The 26,753-nt window shown below is 31.6% G+C and overlaps 2 protein-coding genes and 1 non-coding gene across 5 annotated transcripts in view; 2 read left to right on the top strand and 1 right to left on the bottom strand.

Annotated features, from left to right (window-relative positions):
- Positions 1-18,340, top strand: part of LOC106679713 (PI-PLC X domain-containing protein 1) — a 29,126-nt gene extending 10,786 nt beyond the window's left edge. Inside the window, exons 2-8 of one of the 2 annotated variants that reach the window (XM_014419023.3) lie at positions 206-371; positions 2,825-2,958; positions 8,791-8,963; positions 9,058-9,253; positions 11,091-11,349; positions 14,796-14,981; positions 17,883-18,340. In XM_014419023.3, the coding sequence (XP_014274509.2) occupies positions 206-371; positions 2,825-2,958; positions 8,791-8,963; positions 9,058-9,253; positions 11,091-11,349; positions 14,796-14,981; positions 17,883-17,952 (1,184 nt within the window). In that variant the 3' untranslated portion in view covers positions 17,953-18,340. Of the gene's footprint in view, positions 1-205; positions 372-2,824; positions 2,959-8,790; positions 8,964-9,057; positions 9,254-11,090; positions 11,350-13,607; positions 13,846-14,795; positions 14,982-17,882 lie in introns of those variants that run through there. The other variant, XM_024359291.2, reaches the window with a different exon arrangement.
- Positions 7,910-7,991, top strand: TRNAS-AGA (transfer RNA serine (anticodon AGA)). The gene has a single exon. It is a non-coding gene; the product is annotated as a tRNA-Ser (tRNA).
- A 773-nt stretch (positions 18,341-19,113) lies between the features above and the next one.
- LOC106679714 (uncharacterized) lies at positions 19,114-26,753 on the bottom strand. 2 transcript variants are annotated; one of them, XM_014419026.3, is made up of 6 exons: positions 26,648-26,753; positions 25,764-25,969; positions 25,287-25,422; positions 23,364-23,497; positions 20,919-21,138; positions 19,114-19,294 (listed from the first exon to the last, which is right to left on the bottom strand). In XM_014419026.3, the coding sequence occupies exons 1-6, from the start codon at positions 26,694-26,696 to the stop codon at positions 19,215-19,217; spliced, it is 825 nt and encodes a 274-aa protein (XP_014274512.2). In that variant the 5' UTR covers positions 26,697-26,753; the 3' UTR covers positions 19,114-19,214. The 2 variants fall into 2 exon arrangements, with proteins under 2 accessions (XP_014274512.2, XP_066902268.1); XM_067046167.1 differs by lacking the exon at positions 23,364-23,497 and having other exon boundaries at positions 25,279-25,422.

Genomic DNA, 26,753 nt, shown 5'->3' with positions numbered 1-26,753 from the left:
TATTTTTTATAATGTTTACAATTATGTAAAATAATTTAAACAACAGTTATCCAATAATGATAATATTCCAGATCAAATTAGGTTCATTGGTAGGGAATGCATTTGTTTTAAGATTTTGTTTAAAATCTTTAAAAAATAGAAGAATTTTCTTACATTACATTTTCTTAGTTACAATATTTACAAACAAATAACTTTTGTATGACAGAAGGATGTCGCGATCCAATTGTGCAGATCTTGGTTTCGCCGCTGGTGAACACGAAGGCACTGCGCATCATGGATCTTTCCTGGGACGTCGGTTCTCTATGGAGGCCGGGTGATTGGGTTGGCTTGTACAATGTGAAGCCGAGTAAGGAAGTCCTTCCTAAGTTCAGGTATTTATACATTTTGCAATGTATTTTAGTTTGTTCAAAAGCATATATATATTCATTAAACGTGTTTTGGCTTCTTTTGAATGAAAAGGATGCTTAGTATGTACGAAGAAATAAACAAAAATATATATATGTTCTAAGAATCGAAAAAAAATTACAAATAAAACCATCCATAAAGACCTAAATGTTTCTTATGTAACTGATCTAGCCCAAATCCGATATAAACTCTCTAACCACTCAAACCCCCTAGTTTCTAACCTTGCTCCCTCTTAAGGGGCCTCTACATGTTGGCCGAGCCATGGCGAACTCAGACATACGCGAGCATGTGGATGGGTGGCTTGGCTTGGTTGGCCTAGGCTCGTTGCCGAGCCGTCGAGAGTCGGTTTTTGGACACAGATCAAAGGGGTTCGTGAGAGCGCTCGTGTAGCATCTACACCATTGTTCTTTGTCTAGTTACAACTGAGAGCTGTTAGGAGGTTAAAGGTGTTTGTTGGTATTTTTATAATAAGTTTTATATTTAATCTTATTTATTTATATTTAATTTCCTTTCATTTTCTTTTTTTGTAATAAAAATAATACAATCCAAGTGCAATGGCTGAAACCATTAGTACGTCCGCCATGCTTGCCTCTCTGAATAACACTGACATGTGAATGGCCCGCTCTTTGTTTGCCGACCATTTGAACGAGCCTCCGATCCGTGGCGAGCGGCCAACATGTGGATCCACCTTTACATTCCTGGCAATCCCCCGAGGCTCCTGAAAAGAAGATGGCTTCGTGATCTTATATTGTAAAAATGTTTTTAGAGTGCTACCAACGCGTAGTTTCTCTACCATACCATTATGATCTTACTTCAAATTTACTTGTTGTATTTTATATACAGTTGTAAATGTCAATAAATAAAGAAATAAGAAAAAAAAAAAGAATCGAAACCTTTACTCATATTTTACGATATAGACTTAAAGTAACAAATGTCTGCCTATAATAAAAATTGTGTCCGGCATTATCGATTTAACCGTTTATCCGATTTTGATTTAATTTACAATATCGATTTTATAAGATTTCGTTAATCACTCAATGCGTAAACGTATTTTCCTCGGTATACCTATATTTCGATTGAAGGGAATTGGGTATTGGTATGGGATAGGTTCAATATCAGTTTCAAAAGACTCTACCGTCCTCTTCTTTCGTTTAACGGTGAGCAAAAGTATTTTTCTAGATTACCATAATTTAAACATGGCTTCCTCCTTAAATTATGTTCTCAAGCGACAAAAAAATTATTAAGAAATAAAAATGATTAAATTTAATCTTAAATCTTGATTAAAAACTAGTAATTATTTACTAACCTAATTAATTAATTAACCTACCGATATTGTTGTTATAAACACGCTGGGAGAGGGAGGAGAGAGCAGACATTGTAAAGGAATATTAAACCTACCTATATTACTATATTACCTAATACATTACATTTTTATATGCTGTTATAAATATATACCTTAAAATATAATAATTATTGTAGTTTTGAAGAATAGGATGGTATTTTAAATGTAATTTATGTTTGATAAAGTAGTAAACATAGAGGAAAAGAAAATCTTTTTTAACTACAAATATAAAAAATAAAAAGTCCACCCCTGGTTATATGGACATATCGTAAGAAGTGATGTCAGTGGAACCCGCTTGATAGAAATAGTAATAGTTAGAAATTGGAAATCAGTTGATCTTGAAAACTATTGAAATGCTCTGTGACAGTCGCAGTGACGAAAGGAATATCAAGGTTGGTTTGAATTAAGAGGATGGAAATAATTGATATTTTAATTAAAAAAATCTTCGATTACCAATATGTTATTGTAAATATTTTTTTTTTTTGGTTAATTTGGTTGAATATTTTGAAAATTTTGAGGGCTCACACATAAACATTTTTAACTACAATATAATAAAAAGGCTTTTTTCAGCCCCTTAGCCCATAAGCCCACAAGGCGCCCTAAAACCAAATATATATTAATTTACCCAAAATGATAACTTTTTATCATATATCTGGAAAGTTAGAAGAAATTTTAGTTATTTATCTATTTACTACTTTGTTATTTTTTATATTTTTATATTCTAATATTTGTTATATAGGGGAATTTGTTGATAAAATGAAATAAGGGTTGTAAAATGGAGGGGAAAGAAAAAAAAAAAGGAATAAATTGAAAAGCTTGTATTTAGTTTGTAGACTGATATTAATTGTAAAATAATACTGTGGGAAAAAAAAAAATGTTATCTTTCTTTTGGGATTGTTTCTGATAGGATTGATCAGTATGCTGTGTAATGTAGCAACCCGATGTATTTGGGCAGCATGATTGAATAAATTTCTTTCTCTGTGTGTGTTTTATTGAGGAAGCTCTTAATTTTTGTAGTGAGGTGATCGTTAACGTCTCTCTTCAAGTCATTAACTTTATCCAATTCATCCTATCCAGGTCCTATGCCAATGGAGCCTTAGGGACAGTGAGGACTGGAATCCAGGAAGGCAGGCTTTTCTCGGAGCCAGACTATCAAAAGCTGTGCCTCGGCTGGTGGGCTGCCTACTGGCACCAGAACCACTCTGAACCAAGTAGGACAATTAAGATTTCATGTTATAGAGATTATTTTAAGAATAATTGACCATTCTTCTTCTATCATCACAACAGGAGTATTAAACTGCTCAACACCCGCCAATCTGTCTTTCACACAGGTGACAGAGATTCCCAGTCATTTTTATAATAGACTCTTGGACTAATCTAGGAGAAGTAAAATGGAAAATAATTTAAACATAGGAAATGACTAATAATATAAATACTTCCACAATTGTGTCGAAGTTACATCAACAAGACTCAGGTGGAACGGAATTGTGGCAAGAACTGAGGAAAAGTGAATCATCAAGGTATTTGAGTACTTGACCATGAAAAATAAACAATTAAGTAAACACCATTTGAGTTATGAAGGTAATCGTTCAGTAGCACTTGTACAATATGAAAAAAAACATCTGAATTCTGGCTTTTACACTTATTGCAAAGCACGAAATATCCTTGTATAAAAAAATATTTTTATATAAATAAACACCACTTTTTTTTAGCTTGTTCCATGGTCAAGTACATGTCTTACATGGTTAAGTACATCTACATCTTGATTATACACTTATCTTTATTTTTTACCACACTTCCGCTCAGTCTTGTTGATGTAACTTCTACATAATTGTGGGAATAATTAGATTATTAGTCACTTCCACTTGTTAAAATTTTCCCAGTTTATTCATCTTTGATTGGACCAAGAACCTATTAAAAAATCTGTATCCTTTTGATCTGAAAAACACATCGTCTAGAGGGCATTATGGCATGTCCCAGTAGACTATAAATTCCGAAAGCAATAAAAACACAAGTAATATTAAATTATATTATGCTATATACCTCAACATTTTTGTTATTTTATTTTTGCACGGTGGTCACATAACAGTGCCGTGCAGTCTATCTTATGAGAGTGTTGATAAGCTTCAGTCCATTTCATATAGAATAAGCTACTATTTTTATTTATTTCTTGCAAATTCCGATATTAAAGCTGAATTTAGAACGAATTCATACCGGGGACTACTTTGATCCAACGCGTTTAACCAAAAACACCAAAGAATTTTTTCGAATTTTTAAAAATTTGAGTGCAAAACTTGCGGGAAATGGAACATACCCTAAAAACAGAATCGTTTTAGAATTCAATCTCCTGTAAGAATCAATCCTTCATCTTTATTCGAGTTTCATCCACCAAGGGAGAAAACTAAATTGACTGTCATGAAGATGCCGCATCAATAAGTAAATGGCTCGATCATGGTGACGGATTTTAACGGGAAACTGTATTCAGAAATTCAGAAAAAGAATGAAGATAATGTTCCTAAAGTTCGATTTTTCGTGTTGCTTGCTCGCAACTCGTAAAACTCTTCGGTTTTTGGAAATTCACGCCTTTAGAAAGCGTTAGATCAAAAAAGTAAACAAAATAATCCCATCCCATTGGAAATTCCAGAGTTAGGTGCTCTGGGGAAGAACTGAAGAAAGCAAGGAAATTGAAAATACCCTCAAAAGTCTTTATCACATGGACACTAGTATGACCCAGCAAATATTTAAAAAAATCATAAAAATAATATATTATATTTCTCTTCAAAGATGTTGATATATTGTGTTTTATTTCTTAACTTAATTTTTGTTTATTTTAATTTTTTTCTCACCAATGTATTGTAATATTATTTGTAATCGTTTGGAATTTCTATTTTATATTGAAGGGGTCAATTTGGTTCAAACACCATGGTAGTTTAAAATATATAAGAAGATGGTCAGGGTTGCAGTCAAAAGAGAAACAAAAATAGCTTACAACTATTTATTTTCCGACGTTTCGCCCCACTTTGCAGGGCTTCATCAGGGCTAAAAATATTTTAAAAAAATAAAACTGAGAATATTACAACAATAAGATACAAAGTGGGGCGAAACGTCGGAAAATAAAAAGTCGTAAACTATTTTTGTTTCTCTTTTGTAAACTATTTTTGTTTCTCTCTTAATAATACAATTAATAAGATATAATAATACAATTTTTTTTTGTATCTTTTTAGCCCTGCAAAGTGGGGCGAAATGTCGGAAAATAAATAGTTGTAAACTATTTTTGTTTCTCTTTTTTAAACTATTTTTTTTTCTTTTTCAATAATACAATTAATAAAATATAATTATACAATTATTGTATCTTATTGTTGTAATATTCTCAGTTTTCTTTTCTTTTTTTTTTTTTTGCATCTTTTTAGCGATTTAGTATATATGCGATAGTTTAAAATATTCCACCCATATTTAATTCCTCAAATGTGTTCCCACGTTCCGGAAAGGTCTGCTGAGTTGCGTTCCTTATCTTGTTCAGATTCCCTCCTCGGTTCACGCGTCATTGTACTTGGTTAACTTTCTGTTATATAATCGCGTTATGTAACAGTAATAACGTAATATCCGCAACTGGAGACCGTGAGTGTGTTTTATTCCTTGCAGGGCGAGAGAAGTTACATGCCTTGCTCAAAACAAACCTGAATATTCCCATGTAATTTGTTTTCGTTGGTTAATACTATGTTAAGGTAAAGAAATGATCGAAAAACTAAGACAGGCATAATTATTGAACTTTGAACACTTATTTTTTCCTATAATATAGTGATATAAAAAGTTCAATTATTTTTTCTTTGTGATTTGAGAAATGAAAAATTTGTAGATTGGTTAATACGATTACAAATATAATTATTTAGTAATGAAACTGTTCTAGATTTTTAATTCAAAAGGAAGACATTTCAGAATCGGTTAATATTAACCCACAACCTTTATAATATAAAAAAGAAGTATAGACCGGGATATGAGCGAGTGTATAAAAACTGTAAACGTCTGCCATTTTTAAACAAAATGAGGGAGAGTAATTGAAATTTTACAGAATCCTATTCAATAATTTAGTTTAAGCATAAAGTTGTTTATATTCTGACGAAAAACATTGACTAATTTTAAAATGAATTACAACACCCACTTTTCTTCAGCTTTTATATTTTTTTCTTATTTTTTATGTATCCTTAAGTAATTTGCGATCTTAAATGAAATTATAAGCATGAAAAAAAAAAATTTAAAAGCTAGGAACACTAGTATAGGTAAGTATGTACGTAGTTTTTTTGTAATGGAAGCAGGTTCACCACACTAACTTTATTAGATTAACTTTAGAAAAGGTTTATTGAATTAGAGAGATCAAGAATTAATTGAGGTATGAAAATGGAAAATACTGTAATTGCCAGAAATAAAAAAAAATAATGAAGATAATGATGAAAAAACCAGCCCCAATCGAGTAGTAATCGCTAGAAGTTCCTATCTTGAATTTAATTCCTAGAGCTTTATTTTTTCCTAATTTTATTACATAAAGCGTGGCCAGCTACATGTTTTTTTATTGTCGCTTTTCTCAAAACTACTGTTTTGGTACCTACAGGCTTTTTCATTTCCATACCTCAATTGTCAAACCTGCTATCACTATTGGGATTATTACAAAAAAAGTTTATGAACTTCATTTATTAATTTATTTCTGGAGGTAGCTAACCTTAAAAAATACGTTTTATTACTATTTGCATTATCATTGTTCTTAATTATGTTTGTGCTGCTACATTTTGGTGCTTGCTGTTTTTCACTATTCATATTAAAACGAAGTTGAATAAATAAACCGTTTCGAGGATGAAGAACTTCCCTCGGTTAAACCATGGCTATCATATATTCCATCAAATAAAAATTGTACAGTCTAGTAAATGGCTCAAAACATAGAGATTTTAATCTGATTTTTCTAGGGTTTAACCTTGAAATAAATTTTATTCATTGGGCAAGGCAACAATGCATGCTGTCCATTGTTATAGATAATAATAGAACCACTAGTGCCTATATCCTTTACAATATTATCTCTTGAATCTAATAACGTGAGCAGTATATATTAACTAAAATCATTTAATTCAAAAATGTTGGATTTCAGTCTAGGATAACTTTATATTCTTGATGAAAGTGGTACAGTATTATTATGTACCCTTTTAAAATATGGGTCATGTTATGGTTGTTTAATATTTTAATAATTAGTTATTCATTAATTTGGTTCAACGATCTCGTTACTTTAATCGGGGCAGGAAGGGAAGTGTAGTTGATATATTCTAGTCAATAGGAAGGTCTGGTCTTACACGATGAAAAAAAATTGCAGGATGGCCTCTAAATTGTTGGATGGTGGTTCTCACCCGACTTGGAATTTTTAAAGTATTTTGAAAGTTCCCCTTTCTATTACATTTGGAAGATCCTTCTCAATGGATGTCACATTTCTTAACTTCTTCAGCACCCAACGCAACTGTGGTCAAATCCTTATTAGAAAATGTAATTCTTTTTGTTGGATATAATATTGTCGATCATCTGATTCTGATAGCTCGAATTCGCTTAGAGCTATTACATTCCTCACAAATATCTACAATAAAAATTCACGTTCAGCTCACTCTCCTGTCTCATACAAACAATCCGTCATTGCTCTTATCTCCTATCTCAGAATCTATAAAGGTTCTAGACGTGTAGTTATAATACAACCGTTTTTTTTTTTTTTAGGAAATACACCAGAAATGTTCTAATTGTAATTCTACTCTTCGCCGTTCACTGTTCAGCAAGAATGCAGAAAAGTTTATCGCGAAAATATCAAAGAAGAAATTTCTTGGGTGTCTTCCTGCATTCTGTCCATGTTTTTTTTTTCAAATTCTTAATTCTTATGAGAGTGAACCTAAAGTTCTTCAAGGCAACGTTCTGGATTCTGATATTTTAATTATAAGCAATTTATAATCTTCATTTACACCGTGATTGATATACTTTGAATGATTATAAAACTAGTTTTTTAAGTAATCAAGTAAAATTACTTTTTAATTGCAAAATAAAATATTTAGACACTTATGGGTTTGTAGTTTAATAAAATTCTAAATTTGTCAGCTTGTCCTTTACAAAGTGAATAATTTAACACCCCGACCCATAACGTAAGCAGTCGTGGCCGAGTGGTTAAGGCGTCTGACTAGAAATCAGATTCCCTCTGGGAGCGTAGGTTCGAATCCTACCGACTGCGAAGAATTTTTTTTCTATTTATTAAGTGAAATCTGTTATTTTCACATATTTTATTTTATTATCTTTGTATGACATTAATATTTTAATGACATTAAACGTTAGCAGGATCACATATATTATAAACAACATGAACTCCCATTAGAGTTTTTAGATCCACTGATCTATCGACGTTTATATCACCAATACAACTATACTCCAAAGACATCCATGAGGATTGTCATCTCGAGTAGTCGATGGTAACGAATCGAGCATCATTTGTAGATCGATTCAGGTATGAACACAAAACTATTTATTAGAGCCACCAAAACTAATTATTGGACCATGTAGTTTATCATCTTATTTTTATACCATGAAGATGGCCTCGAGTTGTTCTCTAGAAATGTTATTGGAGTTCTATCAATGGGTAGATTCTCCACATGTTTTTATCATATCACTATGTCACCTACAGCAAATTTACTTGTATAACTTAACACTACTTAATCGTTGGTTGTGTTGAAAAAAACCTAGCTATCAACTAAAATTTCTAATAAAAGTAATAATTAGGAATAAGCCAGAATAAAAGTTTGAAGCATGCAACTTTATTCTTGGGCTTATCTTTCTTTATATTACATAAGCGTGGAAAAGATCATAGTGTCTAAATTTTGACTACCATTTCTCCTCGTAAATAATAATATGCCTTAATTGAAATGGTAAGCTATATTGAAGGGCCTTCTTTTCAGTCATTCACAGGAAATTTACTCCGCAAAATATGAAGAATTGAAAACAAAGATAAAGCAAATGTTTATGAGTATTTGTTCCAGCGGCAGTGAGCTGCCTGAGCTCTAACCCTCGCTGGATGGAAGAACTACAGCCGCTAATTTCTTCGCTGAGGCTCAATGAGGCCTTCATACCCGGCACACATGATTCCGGAGCATTTTTTCTCGCGTACAAACCCTTCAGCGACAACCGACTTATCAAATATATCTACGCACAGGTACATATAGCAAGCTATACTCCTACTTTTCATTTATGAGTCGTTTAAAATATATATATATATATATATTTTTTTAATTTAAATTATATCACAGGATGAAAGCATCATGGAGCAGCTAATCCATGGCGCCAGGTACTTGGATATTCGGGTAGCACTCTACAAAGGAAATTTCTGGGTATGCCATGGAATTGCAATAGTTCATCCTTTAGAATTTATTCTTAAAGATGTGAAAACATTCGTGGACAACACAAGAGAAATAGTGATTCTTGACTTTCATGAATTCCTAAATGGTACGTATAGACTGTTTGTTACGGTAAAAACTTGACTAAAAACTAATAACTTTGTTATGTCGGAATCGATGTTCTTAAAATAAAATTTTATAATTATTTTTTTATTATTATTAATTTTATTTTCAATGGTTAAATGAAAGTATAATAATTGTATTTCATTACTTGGGAAGTTTATATATAATTACATGTGAACAAACCCTTCCTTTATAAATTCATTTTATTTATTTTTACATAATTATTCAACAAGGCTTTTACCTCATATTCATACTTATGTCAATGACTCGTCATTTTTTCTTTATTCAAATTTCTATATAAATTTTTCATTATATATGATTGAAATTTATCTCAAAATTGTAGCCTGACACGTTTGAATGCATTTAGAAAACATTAAATTTATAAAGGACGTTGCTTATTCCCAGTATAACTTTAGAAAGTCAAATGAAAATTATTATTGCAATATTAATATTATTTTTTTATTAGTTATAATCTTGGTTGTGGCAAGTAACTTTATATTTAAAAAAAAATGTTATGGGAACAAGATAAATTAATGAGGTGACCCTTTTAGAAGTCCGGTTTAGAAAAACTAATGGAGATTTTCTAGGAATGAAACACTATAGGTATCCTAAACTATAGCTGCAGCCGAAAAATCCGATACAGAAGGTTGGGAATCTGAGCCTTAAATCATAACTGTCAATTATCACTATGTATCCTGGTTGAGTCTTTCTGTAAGGAAATGAGTAGGATCAAAAGACTACTGTGCTACGCATAAAAAATATTGGCCTTATCAGTGTTACCACTCAAGTGTGAACTTGCAGCTTTTCTGTGAGTTCCGCTCAATAGCATCTACTTAGAAGACTATACTTCAGCGGGTTCATGGCCAAGTGCTTAAGTTGACGTAGACCAGATAACTTCCGTGCAGGTAATTCCCATTTAGAAGACTGTATTATTGTTCGCCTTTTTGTTGCGAATGGATCATACTATTGTTGGTCATTTGTTTAGCCTTATTGTTTGTATGTCCTACTAAGCCTCCTTTCTTTTAATTTAATTTTTGGCACAAAACGAAAGAGACTCAGACTATCTAGCTTGATACAATCTTACAGTTTTATTGAATTAACATTAGCTATAATTGTTAACAAGTTGGATGTAACGACAGCCATCGGTGGCATACAATGTAATTTCCGCTTTGGCCGTATTAACAACTGATGGATGACAGTGTAAAATATGGTTTAAAAGTAAACAATTTGCATCATCTTAAGTAATTACTAAAACTTGATTTAATATTTACTTATTCCAAGATTATATATGGTTGGATTTATAGTGATTGGTTTTATTGAAAAACGATAATAAAAATGTGATGACTCGTTTAGTTATATTTCTAGTCATTGCTCTATTATATTATACCACATATTTTGGTTATATGATTTACAATATTTTCGCACTGCAGAGATTTTCTAAGTATTTTTTACAGTTCGTGTCGTTATTGTTTAGAAGTTGTTGCGATACTTTTAGACGGAATATCTTTTTCGTGGAACATTAAAAAAGACAAAATATACTTCAAAACCTGTTAATATAATGTTTGAGTAAATTTCAATCTGTAAGAACTGCGCTTTCTGTTGCTAACCCCATTAATAAGCAGCGCTCTTGTTCTAACGAGGGTTTCCTTCAGAAATCGCATGGAATTTAACGTGTTAATAAATTTTTGCATAAATATTATTCAATTATTTCACTGGATCCTGGAAATAAGGATGTTATATGATAAATAAACTTTTAATCGATGTACATATTATCTTGATGCCTTTTAAAACAAATCTGATTATTTTACTATTTTCATTTCAAGGCTTCAACAGAAGTACACATTACAAACTTATTGATTTCGTCAGAAGTGAGGTAGGTGAACACCTGGCACCCCCTCATCTAGAATGGAGTGTGACGCTGGGTCAACTGTGGAGAATGGACAAAAGGATAATCGCTGCATATAACGATAAGAGTATTGTTGCAGAAAAAGCAGGCGAATTGTGGTTGCCGGTCCGGCAGTTTTGGGGCAACAAGAGGTCCATACAGGATTTATTCGGCTATTTCAGAAATATTTTTTCTAGGTATGAGTCATTTTAAAATGTTTCATGATCTTATGTACGTATGTTTTTTAATTCTTCACTTTGGGTAAGAAAGCGATAAACTGGTAAATAATTAAGAAAGTATATATATATAAAAGTTATCTTTTACTGAAGTGAGACTAAAAAGAATAGGAGAAAGAGGAGTGTGAAATGAAACGCTTGAAGTGCTCTCAAAGACTGATCTATTTACGAAGCCTGTCCGTATATATATATACAATAGATCACCTGTTCTCGATCAGCTGATATGGACCTGTCCCGACAGTCCGTAACTTTTATATATATATATAAAGTTAGACTGATTTTATTTGGTTCAGTACCTCTATATAAACATCTCAATCAATTGATCTAATCGATCACCTGACTGCCTTTATCAGCTAACATCTCACTCAGGCCCCACCAGTTTACGAACAGTCTTCATAAACTTATATAGCACAATACAATAACATATATGTATGAAAACAATTTTAAAAAAACTATTTACAATAACCTATAGACAGTTAACAATAGACGAACAGTCCTCGTGAACTTATCTTGCACAATAGACGGACCTAAAAAAAATCAATAAAGCAACTATTTACAATAAATATAAGAGTGAAACAAAAAAAAAACTTATGCCCCCTACATTTTCGGTCCTCCCGCCGACCATTGTTCATACTGTCCACTCGACTGTCTCGGTTTTTTCGTTTTTCTGATCATCATGAATATGGTTTCCTCTGGGGTCCACTGTCCTCCTCCGAATGCATTCTTAAATCTTTCTTTGATTACCCTCCGGGGGGGTCTCTTCATCAGCCTGAATCTGGTTTAAGATACTTCTTTTTACTTAGCAGACCACCGCTGCTTTCCAGTGTTCCGCTGTCCAGTAGATTCTCATCTTAGCTTCTATTCGCCCCATTAGGCGATCTTCCCCTTTTAAAAAATGATTTAATTCTCCTGTCACTCCGGTAAATGTTTCTAGGTCCGATACCGCCTTTCTTTGGTCCTGGACGGTTGCCGTACTGACCTTAATCCATTCTAGAGTCGTGGCATGAGCTTGCGCTAAAAAGACTTCTGGTACTAGCTGAATCTCTTCCAGAGGTGGGTTCCCTGCAGATAAAGGTTGGTTGAATGCAGCTTGAGGTTGGTTGTTTTTGTTCAGACCCTTCAGGTTCAGAACTGCTGCTCTCACGATTCCGTTACTGACCATAATTCAAATAGAAGAATGAAAAAAAAAGTTTTCTTTTAGACTGAAAATTACTCCGGTAACTAAAGTTCTCGGGTTTCGGCACCAGTTATCTTTTACTAAAGTGAAAACTAAAAATAATAGGAGAAAGAGGAGTGCGAAATGAAACGATTGAAGTAAACACAAAGACTGATTTTATTTGGTCCAGTACCTCTATATATACATCTCAATCGGCTGATCTAGTCGATCACCTGACGGCTGTAACTATATATATATATATAAAGTTAAGCTCCGTCACAAGCAGAACTTAAAGAAAAAGGGAAAAAGGACCGTGAAATGACTCACACAAGATCAGCTTAAAGACTACTTTATTTCTCTTTTTAATCCTCTATATATATATTTATGCAGTGTTTACATAGGTCAATAGGTATTAGGGGAGATAATAAGTACCCTTGTACCTTAACTCCCCCCTACCAGTTTACGAACACATCTCGTAAACTAATAAAAATACAAAGCAAGCTCGAACTAAATCAGAAATTATCGTGTAGCTAGAGAACAAAATTACAAAAATGTAAAGTAACATTAATAAAAGTAAAACAATTATTCCTTCATTTACAAAGACAAAGTAAAACACAGTGACTCCTGTTACAACCTAGGACAAAATGTAGATATTACATATTATAACAGAAAATAATAAAAAAGTAGAAAGAACCACCGTTTACACACACAAAAAAAATGTACGCCTCACCTGGTTTGTAAAGGTTTCCATAGGATTGCATTATGAGTGCCCCCCCACTCCAGGTCCATGGCATGTGATGGCATATCAGGCAGTTTTAATTGCTCAAGGTGACCCAACCTCCTTTTCCGTGGTTCACTCAAGCTTTCTATTGTGACAACATTGTGTTGTCGAAGAGTAATCACCGGCATTGGGCCCTCATAGAGCATATCGTACACAGTACGCATACAGCAACATAGTACATCTATTTATCCGTAGATAAATAGATTACATACTCAACATTATTCTGAAAATAATTGTGGCGACATGTTTATATTTTAACAAGAGTGCTGCAATTTTTTTCAGCCTAGCAAGAGTGGTGCAAAATGTTTTTAGACCTAAAAGGATTTCGTGGAGAAAAACTTTTGGAAAATCTTGAAGCATACATCTCTTTCTTTTTTCAAACTGTTTCGTTTCCTTAAAACTACCAACAAGATGCACTGGAAACGTGAGGCATACAATGAAGAGAAAGTGCTCAGTTTGAACATAGTTTAAGAGTACATGGAGCAACACATATTATGGATTATCATTAGAAGCACAGCAGGTGATTAGGCACGCAATGGCTATACTAATAGATAGTAATAAAAATATAAATATTTGGTTGATGGTTACATCTCTAACATAACCATTGTTAATCCTATGGTTAGCGAAAAAAATAATAATATTCATAAGGTGATGGAACTTAATAAAGAAGGGACTTTTTAAAGTCCTTAGAAATGTTTTAATTTAGATTTAGGCTCTGATTTTAGTTTATTTCTAAAATAAAATACGAAAGTGATATAATTTGTGATAGATCAGTAGTGATTATTCACATATATTTTTTGGCGCTTAGGTTTCAAACACAAGTAAATTTTGAAGTAGGTATGTTTAATGGATTTTTTAAATATATTATTTGAATGTATGGATCTTGAATTACATAAGTCACCGATTCTAGGAACATTCGTCAGTAACCTGACCTTACCTGTTATCTCCAAATCAACCACACACTATGTCCAATTTTCCACTGGTTTTTGAGTACAATAAAATTTTACACCCCATCATCAAAATCTGGCAATAATATATCAACTTTTATATTACTGTTCAAGGATTATTTTTAATGATAGCAGTATCTCCTATCTCTAAAGACGTGGTTGCAACTAGAGAACAAGCACTTTTCATGCAGTGTGAAAAATTGATTTCGTTTTGATTTGAATTATATTCAGGTCACCTCCGATAAGAAACACTTTCTTTGGTGATGTAATTGAAATCGTACAGCCATCCGTGGAGAATCGTATGATCACATGTCCTAGCCCACACACTGTAGAGCATTCAAATGCGAGCGCACTGAAGTGAAATCAGTCACGTTGGCACGTGCTTAAAGTCAATTGTAAAACGAGTATTGATTAATAAGTTTCACTATAGCTATGATAATGTGTAAGAATTAACAAGTAAGATTTATAATCAGTCTATGATTTTCATAACCCTTACACCATTTTTGGTACTATATTTTTTCAGAAATTTGAGAACTCGACATATGTTCTGGACCGCCATGGCTGAGTTGACACCTGACTTTTGGGATGTATTGATGGACAAACTAAATGGGTTACGAGTACTAGCTGATAACACCAACAAGGATATCACTAACTGGTTTCGTGGAGAGTGGGATGCCAAAGCCAACGGCGTAGCAGTGGATTTTATTAGGTAATTAATTTTTAAATTACTTGGAGAAGTTTGTCGGGGGTGCGGTCAGCAAAGAACAACATAAATAAACAAAACCATATTTATTTATTTTATGCCGACGTTTCGACCTGAGTTTCAAGTCTTCATCAGGGCTATAGAACAAAAGAGATAACAACAACATTTAGAGTAACATACAATTGTAATGTTGTTGTTATCTCTTTTGTTCTATAGCCCTGATGAAGACCTGAAACTCAGGTCGAAACGTCAGCATAAAATAAATAAATATGGTTTTGTTTATTTATGTTGTTCTTTGCTGGCCACACCCCCGAAAAACTTCTCCAACCATTAATCTACGGTCAACTATCTACACCTCATTATCAATTTTTAAATTAATAGTCATTCTTCATAATTTTATGATTATTGTTGGTTATAAAAATTTCTTTAGAATTCTGATAAAGAGCCTTTTTTTAAAGGGAAGATCTGAAATAACTGTCAACATAAAGTACTTGACCAACGCTTATATTAGGAGGTAGTGTGGTCAGGATGAAATTCAACATCTGATTTATTTACCCATCAACACAGCCATTGTGCATCTTTTGTGACTATTTTGGCTACTTAAAAAGTTTTTAAGAAATTTGACGCTACTGATAAAGTATATTATTTATTATAAATACCCATTTATTTGGGGAATTTATTATAAATAATATATATTTATAATTAATATCTTTAGATTAATTATCGTCACATATATGTGCTGCGGTCTAAGAGAGTTTCACACTAAGAAAGATAATCTTCAATAATTTCCTCATCGCCTATATGAGATAGTTGAGTTAGTTAGTTGAGATAGTTCAATGGGAAACGGCCTAGCTATCGTTCTCAAATCGTTCCTAATAATTTTCCTGCAGTATAACATTATTATAAATATTTTCAACACAACTGTTGTAATTAAAATAATTATTTTTTTTATGAACATTCTACAAAGCATACTTTGCAAATTGATTGGTATTGCATAAATTACCGAAACAACTAATAAAATATCTGGTTTTTGTTCAAACTATAGAAAAACAAAAGATTGAAAGTGAACTTCTTCGGCAATGCAAATAGTTGAACAAAAATTATTTATTTTTTAGTGTTAGGTTATCATTTCATTCATAAAAAGAAGTAATAGTTCCAAATACATGTTACTCGTGAATATGTATTGTAAAGCTTTTATCTGCCCTCTGTAAAGGCATTATAGTCCAGTCATCTGAGATTCAAAAAAGATTCAGGAAAGAAAAAATCATGGCCGTATCTTTCTCAACGATTCTAAAATTGTTTTGGAATGCTGACTACGAATTGCAGATTTGCCACAGCGTTAATCGCCGGAATAAAATACTGAAGAAAAAAACAATAAAATTTTGGATCTTTTTATGTTATTTGTTTATATCTAGAAAACTATACATTTTTCAAATATAAACATCTATAAAGAATTAAAGCAGGAAAAACAAAAAGCATTTATAATAAAATAAATAAACAAAGTCATTAAGAGGACCCGGTGACCTAAGACATTTAGGTGAGGGTCCCACAGTTTTTGGTTCATAACATTGTGAGTTTGAATCCTTTCTGGACCAGTCAATGTTAATTTCACAAATGAAATAAATGTTGATGTTCCTCACAAATTGACCTTATTTAACGGTGGACTTATACCAAAAAAGTCATTTTCTGAAATATTGAAATTTTTATTTTTACACAAATTATTATGTAAATGACATTTACTCTTCGGCAAACCTGCATCCTCTAAAAATAGTCATGAAACTAAAGGTTCAAAATGGGTATTTTTAGGAAAAAAGTATAATTTTTTTTCTCAAGGATCCTTTAAGCCAGACGATCTGTAGCTGAGAATGTTAGGGCAAGGGTTCCTGAATGTTTGAATTAGAAGGTTGTGGGTTTGATTCTCACTCAGGTCAGTCAATATTAAAATGGCGGGGGCCCCAAAAAATAAACCCTGACATTAATCCGAATATCAGATTCGCCATCTTTCCAGTCTACAGAACGGTTCTATACCGGCTACACACCTAAAAGACAAATTGTGTTGTTTGTTTTCAAATGACAGATCTAACTGGACGAAACAAGTTTCTGACCTGTATATATTCAATACTCCATTTGTTCGTAACATAGTCTTTTCTATTGCTTATGGTATTTTATTTCATCAGTTACTCCATTTTAGTAAAGGTTACGTTTAAGATAGAATCAATTATAAAAAGATATAAAAATTGATGAAATGAAAAGAAGCGCACTCTCTAACATAAAAATCCCATGAATCATGAAATATACAGAAACATCATTTAGGAATATAGGTCAAAGAGATAAAGAATTACTTACACAAAGCACCGATAAAAGATATTCGAAAGTATACATTTCATGAGTCTTTAGCTTTGTAAATAGATTGTATAACTGATATATTTTTTATGTTCACTGCAATACATTTCCTGTTATATGCAATAAAATATTTTTTTTTTTTTTATTTCGAGATTAATAAAGAAACTATGACTATTCATTCCTTCCTTAAAAAAGTTCAGCTACAAGTTATTTAGTAAACTCCATTATACTGCTTTAAAAAAAAATATTAATGGATTGGTCAGTACTAGCAAAAAATTAATACTATATTTCAAATAACCGTAGTTCTTGATTATAAAACTTTTTTTTCGGAATCAACGTCAAATACATAAAAATGGTTAACAAATAATTTTGTTTCGCTAAATCTATCGTTTTGCCTACTGCGTTACGGATAGCAAACCTGAAATTCGAATTTAACCTAAAAAAAAATATAGAATCGCTGTGAAAATTTATTTTATTCGGAAAACCTTTTATTCACAGGACTTTTATGTGCATTGATTATCCATTCTCTTCTAATGATTAATAATTTTATATATTGATTTTCAGATCAAGTGGAATTGTCGAATCAGCGATTAGTTGGAACAAAAGGAAAGCACGAAATTCCATGTGTGACTAACCGAATTGACGACACTGATCTATTTTTTTTAAATATTACAAACAAAACTGTTGAGTACAAGGCTATAGTTAAAGTTGAGATGAAAAGTCTGAGCAAAAAAAATGGATATTATTTTACCTTACCAAATGTTTTTGTGATATAGTTTATAAGTTTTAAGACACACGATTGATTTATAATTGAATTTAGATTTTATCAGTTATAGAGTAAGAAATGATGGCACACACATCATTTCTTACTCAATAACTGTTATTGAACACTAAAGCATTATCTTTTATAAATTTTGCAGAAGATATACATTTTCTGTGGTACGATGGGTTTTTAAAATATGAATTAGATAAATTGCTTGTAATAATTGTGAAATTATGAATATAAACATATTTTTTATAAACATATTATTACTTCACTTACTCCTAGATTTGTGTTTATAAGACATTATCTTGCAAGAAATGCTCTGATTAATTAAAAATTACACATAGATAGTTCTCATGATTGTTACGTAAAAGTGGTGACGACGATTTGTACACACTCATTTATTTTTTCAATAATGTTTTGCCAATATCTTAATTAAAAAATCTTCATTTTAGTATCTATGAGCCATTTTTCTTTAACCATCTAGATAATATTACACGCAGCTGATCGAAATAGGATTGAGGAAACTTTTCCAGGTGAGAAATACTTGATTGTTGATTTAAAGCGAGGACTATTATTGTATTGCTTATATTAATATAAAAATATTTAGTCTAATTTTAAAATATCGTGGTTATGTCACGATGGTTACTATGACTTATACTTCTTTATTACTTTGACTATTCTTCTTCATCTTTATTATGAAGTATTTTCATTACAAAAGATATTGATTTACATTTATCGTCCAATAGGTAATAGTATTACTAAAACTGAAAATAAAACAATAAATTCTACTCCCTCTGAATTAGAGTAAATCTCAAATAATCCATCATAATTTTAAAACAAATTTTAAATAAAATTAAAATTTTATAAACATTACCTTTTCGGTTTCTTTGCTGAATAGGGGAATCTTAATGGGTGAAAATAAAACTTTATAATGCACATAATACAATTATTCAATTATAATATTTAATCAACTTAATAACTTACATGAATGAATAATAATTTTGTATTAAAACTAAAACGTCTACATTATTATTCAAAATTTTAATATATTATTTAGCTTGCTTATTATAAAGTGTGTACTCTTTACGTGTATGAATTTTTTATAGCATTTTTATAGACCAGAAACGATTTTAATTACAATATGACAGCAATAATTGCATGAATAAGCCCAAACTGATGTAGCTTTTAAAGTCATCAGAAGTATAGTTTGCTGAAAAAAATAAAAAATAAATTATTAGAGCGCTATTGGTAATATTAAAGTAATTCACATAACAACTATTCATTAAATGAGGGGTAGAGATAAAAAAGTGAATAAGTACAGATTTGAAAATTTTTCAGGTAACCAAAATATCAATAATAATGGAATAATCACAAGAAACTCAAGCTTAAGCCCTCAAAACATTTTAAATACATTATAATTTTGTGGATTTAAGTTTGGTTTAATTTAGAAAGGGAATAATCCCTGAATAATGCATATTTTGAAGTTTCCTGAAATATTTTGAAATTTAGATTTATTATTTTTTATATTCACGTCTCATATATTCTATGAAACCCAAACAGACCAGTATGAATTTTATTTAGAATCTGATCAGCTTCGTTACGACAAATAAATTATTTTGAAGTAAATCAGTTTTCTAAAATACATAACTCCTGATTTATTGCAAACACAAATAGTTATTGTTAAATGGTGCTTTTGATCGAGTCTGGCACCCGGGACTGCTTTACTAACTCCGTAAATTCCTACCTCCTACATACTTTCTCACACTTTTACAGATTGAAAAGACAGGAAACTGCACGTCGATTTCGACTATTACAGCACTTACTAGACAAACGTTCTAAACTTCCAACACACCACAAAAGACTGATCTACATGACTGTAATAAGGCCAATCAGGGCATACGGCGTTGAGCTTTGGGGCTCTACTAAACCTTCGAATTCCTCTCGTATTCAATCCTTATAATCCAAAATCCTTCGTAAAATCCTCAATGCTCCTTACTTTGTCACAAATAAAATCATACATGAAGATCTTAGTGTTTCCTATGTAACCCGATCTAGCCCGAACCAGATATCACTCCTTCCATTATAAACTCCCTTACCACTCAAACCCCCTAGTTTCTAACCTTGGATCCTCTTCTATTCCTGACAATCTTCGGAGGCGTCTGAAAAGAAGATGGCCACAAGACCAGTGTAAAATGTCATTAGAGTGCTACCAGTGGGTAGTTGCTCTAGACGCCTGTAACACTCCAATTTAACCGAGATCAGATTTACTAAACGTATTATAATATACAGTTGTCAATTTCAATAAAGTTATTTTTAAAAAAAAATGTTAAATGGTAATGTTGAATAACAACAAAATTTATAAATATTGAGTCAGATGCTTACCAATGTAAAATTTGAATTAAGGAGTAGCCACAATAATTGGATACACTAAAACCAAGATATCTTTTAATTACTTTATGAAACTATTTTTCAGTATCAGTCTTAGATGACAATGTACATTCTAGTAATTCTATATATATTTATGTTCTGTTCCCCCTTTCCAAATTGTAATCTAGATATTTATGGAATTTATTTTAATGTCCAATGTTTGCACCATTCTTCAAGGGTCAGGTTGTGTGATAGGCGTGTAGAGTTTGAATTGGGATATGCGTCATTAGCATACGTGGTGAGAACTGAGTTAGGGTGGATTGAGAATTGAATTATACTTACATCGTGCATAATCGATACAGGGCTTTTAAAAGTATTCAGCCCAACTCTATATTACTACTCAACCAAGTTTCAGATTACACAAAAAGTGCTATTATATTCTAGAACTATGAGAACAGATATCTCACCAGAGCCCCTCTGTGCCATTGGATCATAGTCAACGTATTTCCCTAGCGTCAGCTCGACCTGGGTCCTCTGAGGGAGAAAGTCCTGCCCTTGGGATCCTACACAGCTCACCAGGATTGGACCTGGTCCTCCTCTCGCTCGTACTCGAAGCAACGAGTGTTTAGTGAGAAGTCCGCTTTCGTCTCTTGTAATGTATTCCTTCTTGATGCACTTTTCGTTCATCTAAAAAATACAGCAACAAAAACTGATTCCTTTAAATGAACAAGAACAAACCTTCTGGTCTGTCTGAAATCAAATAGAACTTATAGATACTAAAAGGCGTCAATTAGTGGGCTTATTTATTACCTATCAAACCGAATGGGGGATAATTTCTAATGGGTACCATTAGGTTGATGTGAATACGCAGAATTCTTATAAAAGTAATTATTAAATCTATCGTCAAATACTCATTTTAAATTAATTTCTTCACGTTTACTGCAAAAATGATGTATATTATTATTTGCTTATGATCCTAAAAGTTCCCCTTTATAAAGACACTTTACAATTCAAGACAATGGAACATTTGAATAAACAAAACTATATTACTTCCAATGTGGAATTAGTCAGAGATAAACAATTTTGTCCACGTTCATAATATATTCCTAATTACCTTGATTCAATTTTTATTTGCTTGATAGGAAGTATATGAACTCTATTAGTACAATAAAAATGAAAATCTGCATCGCTATAACCCATGAAGGGTCAGTGTTTCAGTACTTTGTAAGGAAGTACCGTTTGTTGAACTATGGTTATTCAAGGAGGTAATTTGCTCATAATCACGCTCAACCACTATATTTTCTCCAATGAAGGGTACCCACTTTATAGAAGCTGAGTGACTCTCGAACTCATAGGGCTTACTCACGGCTACAGTACAATAATTTTCTATACAATGCCTTAGTACCTGAGCCACCCTGCTATTCCTAAAATACCGTAAACCGGGGTTACTTTGATCTTCCGGGGTAACGATCGTAAATCATGTTTTGTTTTTTTTATTCAAATCATTTAGGCCTCAATTCTTGCCTCAGCGACCCCAACTTAGTCTTATTCTTGCACGAGTTACTTGTAGAGTACAATGCGGACATCCATCATAGTTTCTGTGGCAACACTGGAGAGTAACGCGCTTTATTGTGCACAGCTGATAACAGCTATTAGGAAAACTTCGTTTTAACCTCCTCAGGTGTGCGACGACTGCGTTTCCTGTCGGCTTAAGTGAATAATATTCTCATCCCAAATCTATTTTGCAACATTTTCGTTCTTGTTTTATGTGTCTATCTCATTTCTATGAATTATAATGTAAAAAAGTAAACTTGACGTGGTATAACATTGATCACCAAGTTTTTTGTGTTTACTATAGCATAGGTCCTTCAAACGCCACAAATCGTCTACAACCACTTGATGAGGCAGCCTTTAGGTCGTTGAAGGTTGAGTGGCGTAAGGTAGTAGACTGAATAAAGAGAACAGGCTCTGATTCAGAAACGCGCGAGAATTCCAGCCCCTAGGCCACTCTTATTAATTAAAGAAAAAACTCTAACTGACTGAATGAAAAAGATATTTTAGATTTTATAAAATTAATCATAAAAAAGTACCTCGATTACATTGAAAAATTGCTTTGATAATAAATAAACATGTTTGAACGACAATATACCAGTAGCATTGTTGTTTGGCTTTCGATGTTTTGTTTTTGTAAACTTTACACTCAACATAGACAATGTATACTCTTTTGATTAGATTAATAGAAGTATTATAACGATTTCGACCAAAAAAAAATCAAATTAATAAAAATATTATTCTACAATATATTAAATAATACTTAAACAAAATAATAGTAGTTACATATATACTAAGACTATGAATTATTTCTTTGTATTTGTTTTTCCTTTATTTATCTCTATATTTCTCCTTTTAACATTTCAAGGTTTCCTAACTCATTCTCAAAGATCTAATTAACAAGTGTAGTAAGTAGTAGTAGTAGATATATTAAAAACAATAATATAATATAAGAAAATAAAATCTATAAATTAACAAAACAAACTAGGAGAGTCGTAGCAAAATAAATAGAACAGAAATCCTTGGTAAGCTTACGTCATGTGATATGAAAGCACACACACACATAGAATAGCCTTCCCCTAATAATATTTTATTAATCAGACTAGCAAATACATGACAAAAAGTGTATAGTAATGTGAACGAGGAAAAAGAAAAAAATGAGGAGGCTATGATGTGTGAACTGAGGATAAAAAATCAAGGCAATTAAATTTAATTGACATAATTGAATATCAAGTAAAATTATTAGATAGTTTGTAAATTGTAATAGTTGTTAGTTAGATTCCCAATTCTAAAAATGTTGAAAGTAAAACTTTTCATAGTACTAGAAAAAAAAAAAAAATTATAAAATTTTAAAAACTAACTTGAATCCCATTTAAGAACCAGAATATTTTTTGGACTGGAAACGATTTGTCAGTAACGCATTGAACGACAATATCTTCATTTGGCAGAATTTCTGACTTGTTGATGACTACTCTTGGTTTTCTATCGGGTTGGTCTGAAACATACTCTCCTTAATTTTATATGGCTCATTCATTTATTGAAATATATTTTGTAAAAACAAAAAAGAATACATTTTTATGAAAATAAATTAACTTCCCGAACAACAATTCTTTAAAATATTTGTAGCATTTAGATATTTTTAATCTATATTTAACCGAATATATATTTTAAATCTATCATTATTTTTTTAAAATTTAATAATTTAAATTTTAAATTATAAATTGTTTGCCTAGAGTCCTCGATTCGGAACGTTTTGAGTTCTATTTCGACCTGAGGTAGTTAATATTCATTTCTTTGTGGTCCCGAGAAATGAATCTTGACACACCCCAACTTAGTTATTACGCGGTTGTGACTTCAAAGTAGTCGCCAAGGGTTAGCAAAAAGGACCACTGGGAGGCCCACTTGCCGGACTAACTCCCCTCTCTCCCCAGATACCAATACCAAAACCAAATACCAATACTTTGTGCAAATGTATTTTTTATTTTTTTTTTGTTTACCTATTCTGATAGCAAATGAATGTTTAAGGACGAATACGTATCGGCCACTTTTTTGATCCTTAGGCGAGTGAAGGCAAAGTCCAAGAGCACAGCGGAAGAAAAGAGTGAGTTATTTCACCCCAATATTTTATTACATTGATGAAAACAATGCATAGTTAGCAGTCAAAATTAATGAGTCTGCCAAGTATAATTAGGAGGAATCAAAATGTTAAAAAATAATTTACTTTATATTTGGAGCACCATATCTGTATACCATACTGAACAAATACCTAATTAAACATCATTTAAAGTAGAGTATGGCGAATTAATTCATTCATTGAGGATTAAAGTAGGGTATGAGAATTAGTTCTGAAGAAAAAAAATACTTTTTAAGAAAAAAGATCGTTTCACTAAACCCAATTATCTATTTTTATAAATGAATTTATTTTAGTTGGGGGAAGAGGAGGGGAGCGTTGAATAGCTACCTTTGATCGATAAACTATCACAGAATACATAACAGAAAATTACTTAATGTATTTTTTATTACTATTAACTGGCTGACCAAAGGTGAACTAATGGATCTAGGCCCCTAAATAAGACAGCTGACATGATTTACTTAGTACCGTGCACGCAGGGCTCTAAGCCTGTTCGATGTGCATTAATCTTCTAATAAACACCAGCGGTCCATTTTCCATCGATTTCGAAATAAAAGTGAAGCTATCTTAGAAAACAATATTATATTTTGAACTTATTATTGAATAATGGCCAAAACTAATCCCTTCTCATGGTTTCGTTATTTCATCCGTTTTGGGGTTCTCTGAGTCCAATACCATTAATTTAAAAACACATTCCTTAAAATAAATAAGATAATCGCAAAAATGGCTAAAACATATATATATTTTTTTTTTCCAAAACTTATAAACTGAAAAATATTTCTGGATCATTATTAATTAATTAAGAGTAGTTTTGTTATAATAGTTCAGTAGCCAAAAATAGAAAAACTAATCAAAAAAAATGTTTCAAAGCTCAACATTGATGATAAAACTTTTTAATCAAAATTCATTGCTATGTTTGTTTAATTTAGGTAGATTTTTTAAAAACGCAAGTAAATTGGAAATAATTAACTTGATATTAATGATCATAAGAGGAAATAATGATCGAAATTTACATACTTATTTATATATTCATGATTGCGGTAGCAAGTGATGACTAGGATAAATTTTAAGAAAATTTATAAAATAGCATTTGATTAATTTAATGATGAAACTAATTTTTAATCACTAATTAAATAGGTAATGACATAATCACAGTAAACGTCCATTCTCCTAGATTCCTGTACAGTTTCGAAAGCTGGGCTATCAGAAGAAACTTCACATCTGTATACACCAGCTGATGAAACAGAAACGTTCAATAAGCTGGCCACATGCATGTCTGATTTCTCCATCTATATATATATAACAAAAAAATTAAATGAAGATATATTTGACTATTATCTATTAAGCATTTGAAACTAATTGTGCCTATGTTATTCTCTCTTTAGAGAATTGAGCCAAATAAAATGAAAAATATTAATTAAAATAAAAAAATCCAAATAAAATATTAGTTTAAATTTGTGGCAATACAACTTCTTTAACAGTGTACTGAATTCGAAGATAATCCTTGATGCCAGTTTGAAAAAAAAGGAATATGAAAAGTTTAGAAAATATATTAAATTTTCAATTTAATTACAAATATACTAATGAAAAACGATAAAATGTCTTCAAAAGTTGTAGATTTCCAACTCACGTCGATTTCAATTCCGGTGATGTTAAACTTCCTGTTATGAGGTTGTTCGGACGGCGTAAATCTAAAGAATTCATCGTCATCTTTATACCACTTGACAGATTCAAGACGAAGTGTGCCCAGGCGGAATCTGCAAGCGATTTTCAGCGGCTGGAACAACTTGGCCAACGGTGGTATTTCAAGCCGCTCCATGATCAAGCTGGAGCCGTCTGGAAATGTTTACTTTCACAGTAAAGACATAGTAGTAAAACTGGAAGAATGAAAAATGAAATACGTTTAAGTTGCCTTATCTCAAAACTCATGTATATGAGCTTCAGATCAAAATCATTTCATTCTGATGATTATTTTTGGCAAGAATTTTAGTTTCATATTTTTTTAATCACAGTGGTTCTTTTCAATGATTTACAGACCTTTGGTGTGTTTTTTTATTGCTACATTTATTTTGTTAGTGGGATATTAGCTTTTATCAGGATAAAAATGAATTTAGCGTGAAATAGAAAAAATGCATTTTGATTTAAAAGCATCTAATGTACATAAAGAAATATTTAAATAGAATATTGATCTGTAAAAACTATATAACAAAAGATCATTTGAGTTTTGAAATAAATTGAATAAATTTTGGCTGCACAATTTTAAGTTTTCAAAATAACTTTGAGAGGTTAATGTATCAACTTCTTATGTTAATATATTATAATTTATTTTGATTTACGAGTGATTATTAATACAATTCAAAGACAATCAGTACATTTGTAGAATAAAAGACGGTATTTAACATTATGAGGTATTGGGAAGAAGAAATAATCACTTCTAATAAACCAGGAAAATTCGTCATCAAAATAATCACTTTGGATTTTTTTTTAATTGTTAGAAATATTAGCTAAACTTACCATGCATAAGCAGGAACAAAAGAAAGCAAAAAGACCAGCTTAAAACCATCCCTCCTGCTTCGGTTGACGTGATCTGAGAAATACTGCGCTTGCTCAGTTAGTCTGG

Source organism: Halyomorpha halys, unplaced genomic scaffold, assembly GCF_000696795.3.
Source record: "Halyomorpha halys isolate HHAL.00 unplaced genomic scaffold, Hhal_1.1 Scaffold215.1, whole genome shotgun sequence".
NCBI lineage: Eukaryota > Metazoa > Arthropoda > Insecta > Hemiptera > Pentatomidae > Halyomorpha > Halyomorpha halys.
This window is presented reverse-complemented; position numbering and strand designations above follow the sequence as displayed.

What these genes read in the sequence shown, in the direction of transcription:
- LOC106679714 (XM_014419026.3), bottom strand. Translation starts at nt 26,696, where the DNA reads ATGGTTTTAAGCTGGTCTTTTTGCTTTCTTTTGTTCCTGCTTATGCAT. An exon ending in TTTGTTCCTGCTTATGCATG is followed by an intron (nt 25,970 to 26,647) that starts GTAAGTTTAGCT and finishes AAACATTTCCAG; the next exon opens with ACGGCTCCAGCTTGATCATG. An exon ending in TAGGAGAATGGACGTTTACT is followed by an intron (nt 23,498 to 25,286) that starts GTGATTATGTCA and finishes AGTATGTTTCAG; the next exon opens with ACCAACCCGATAGAAAACCA.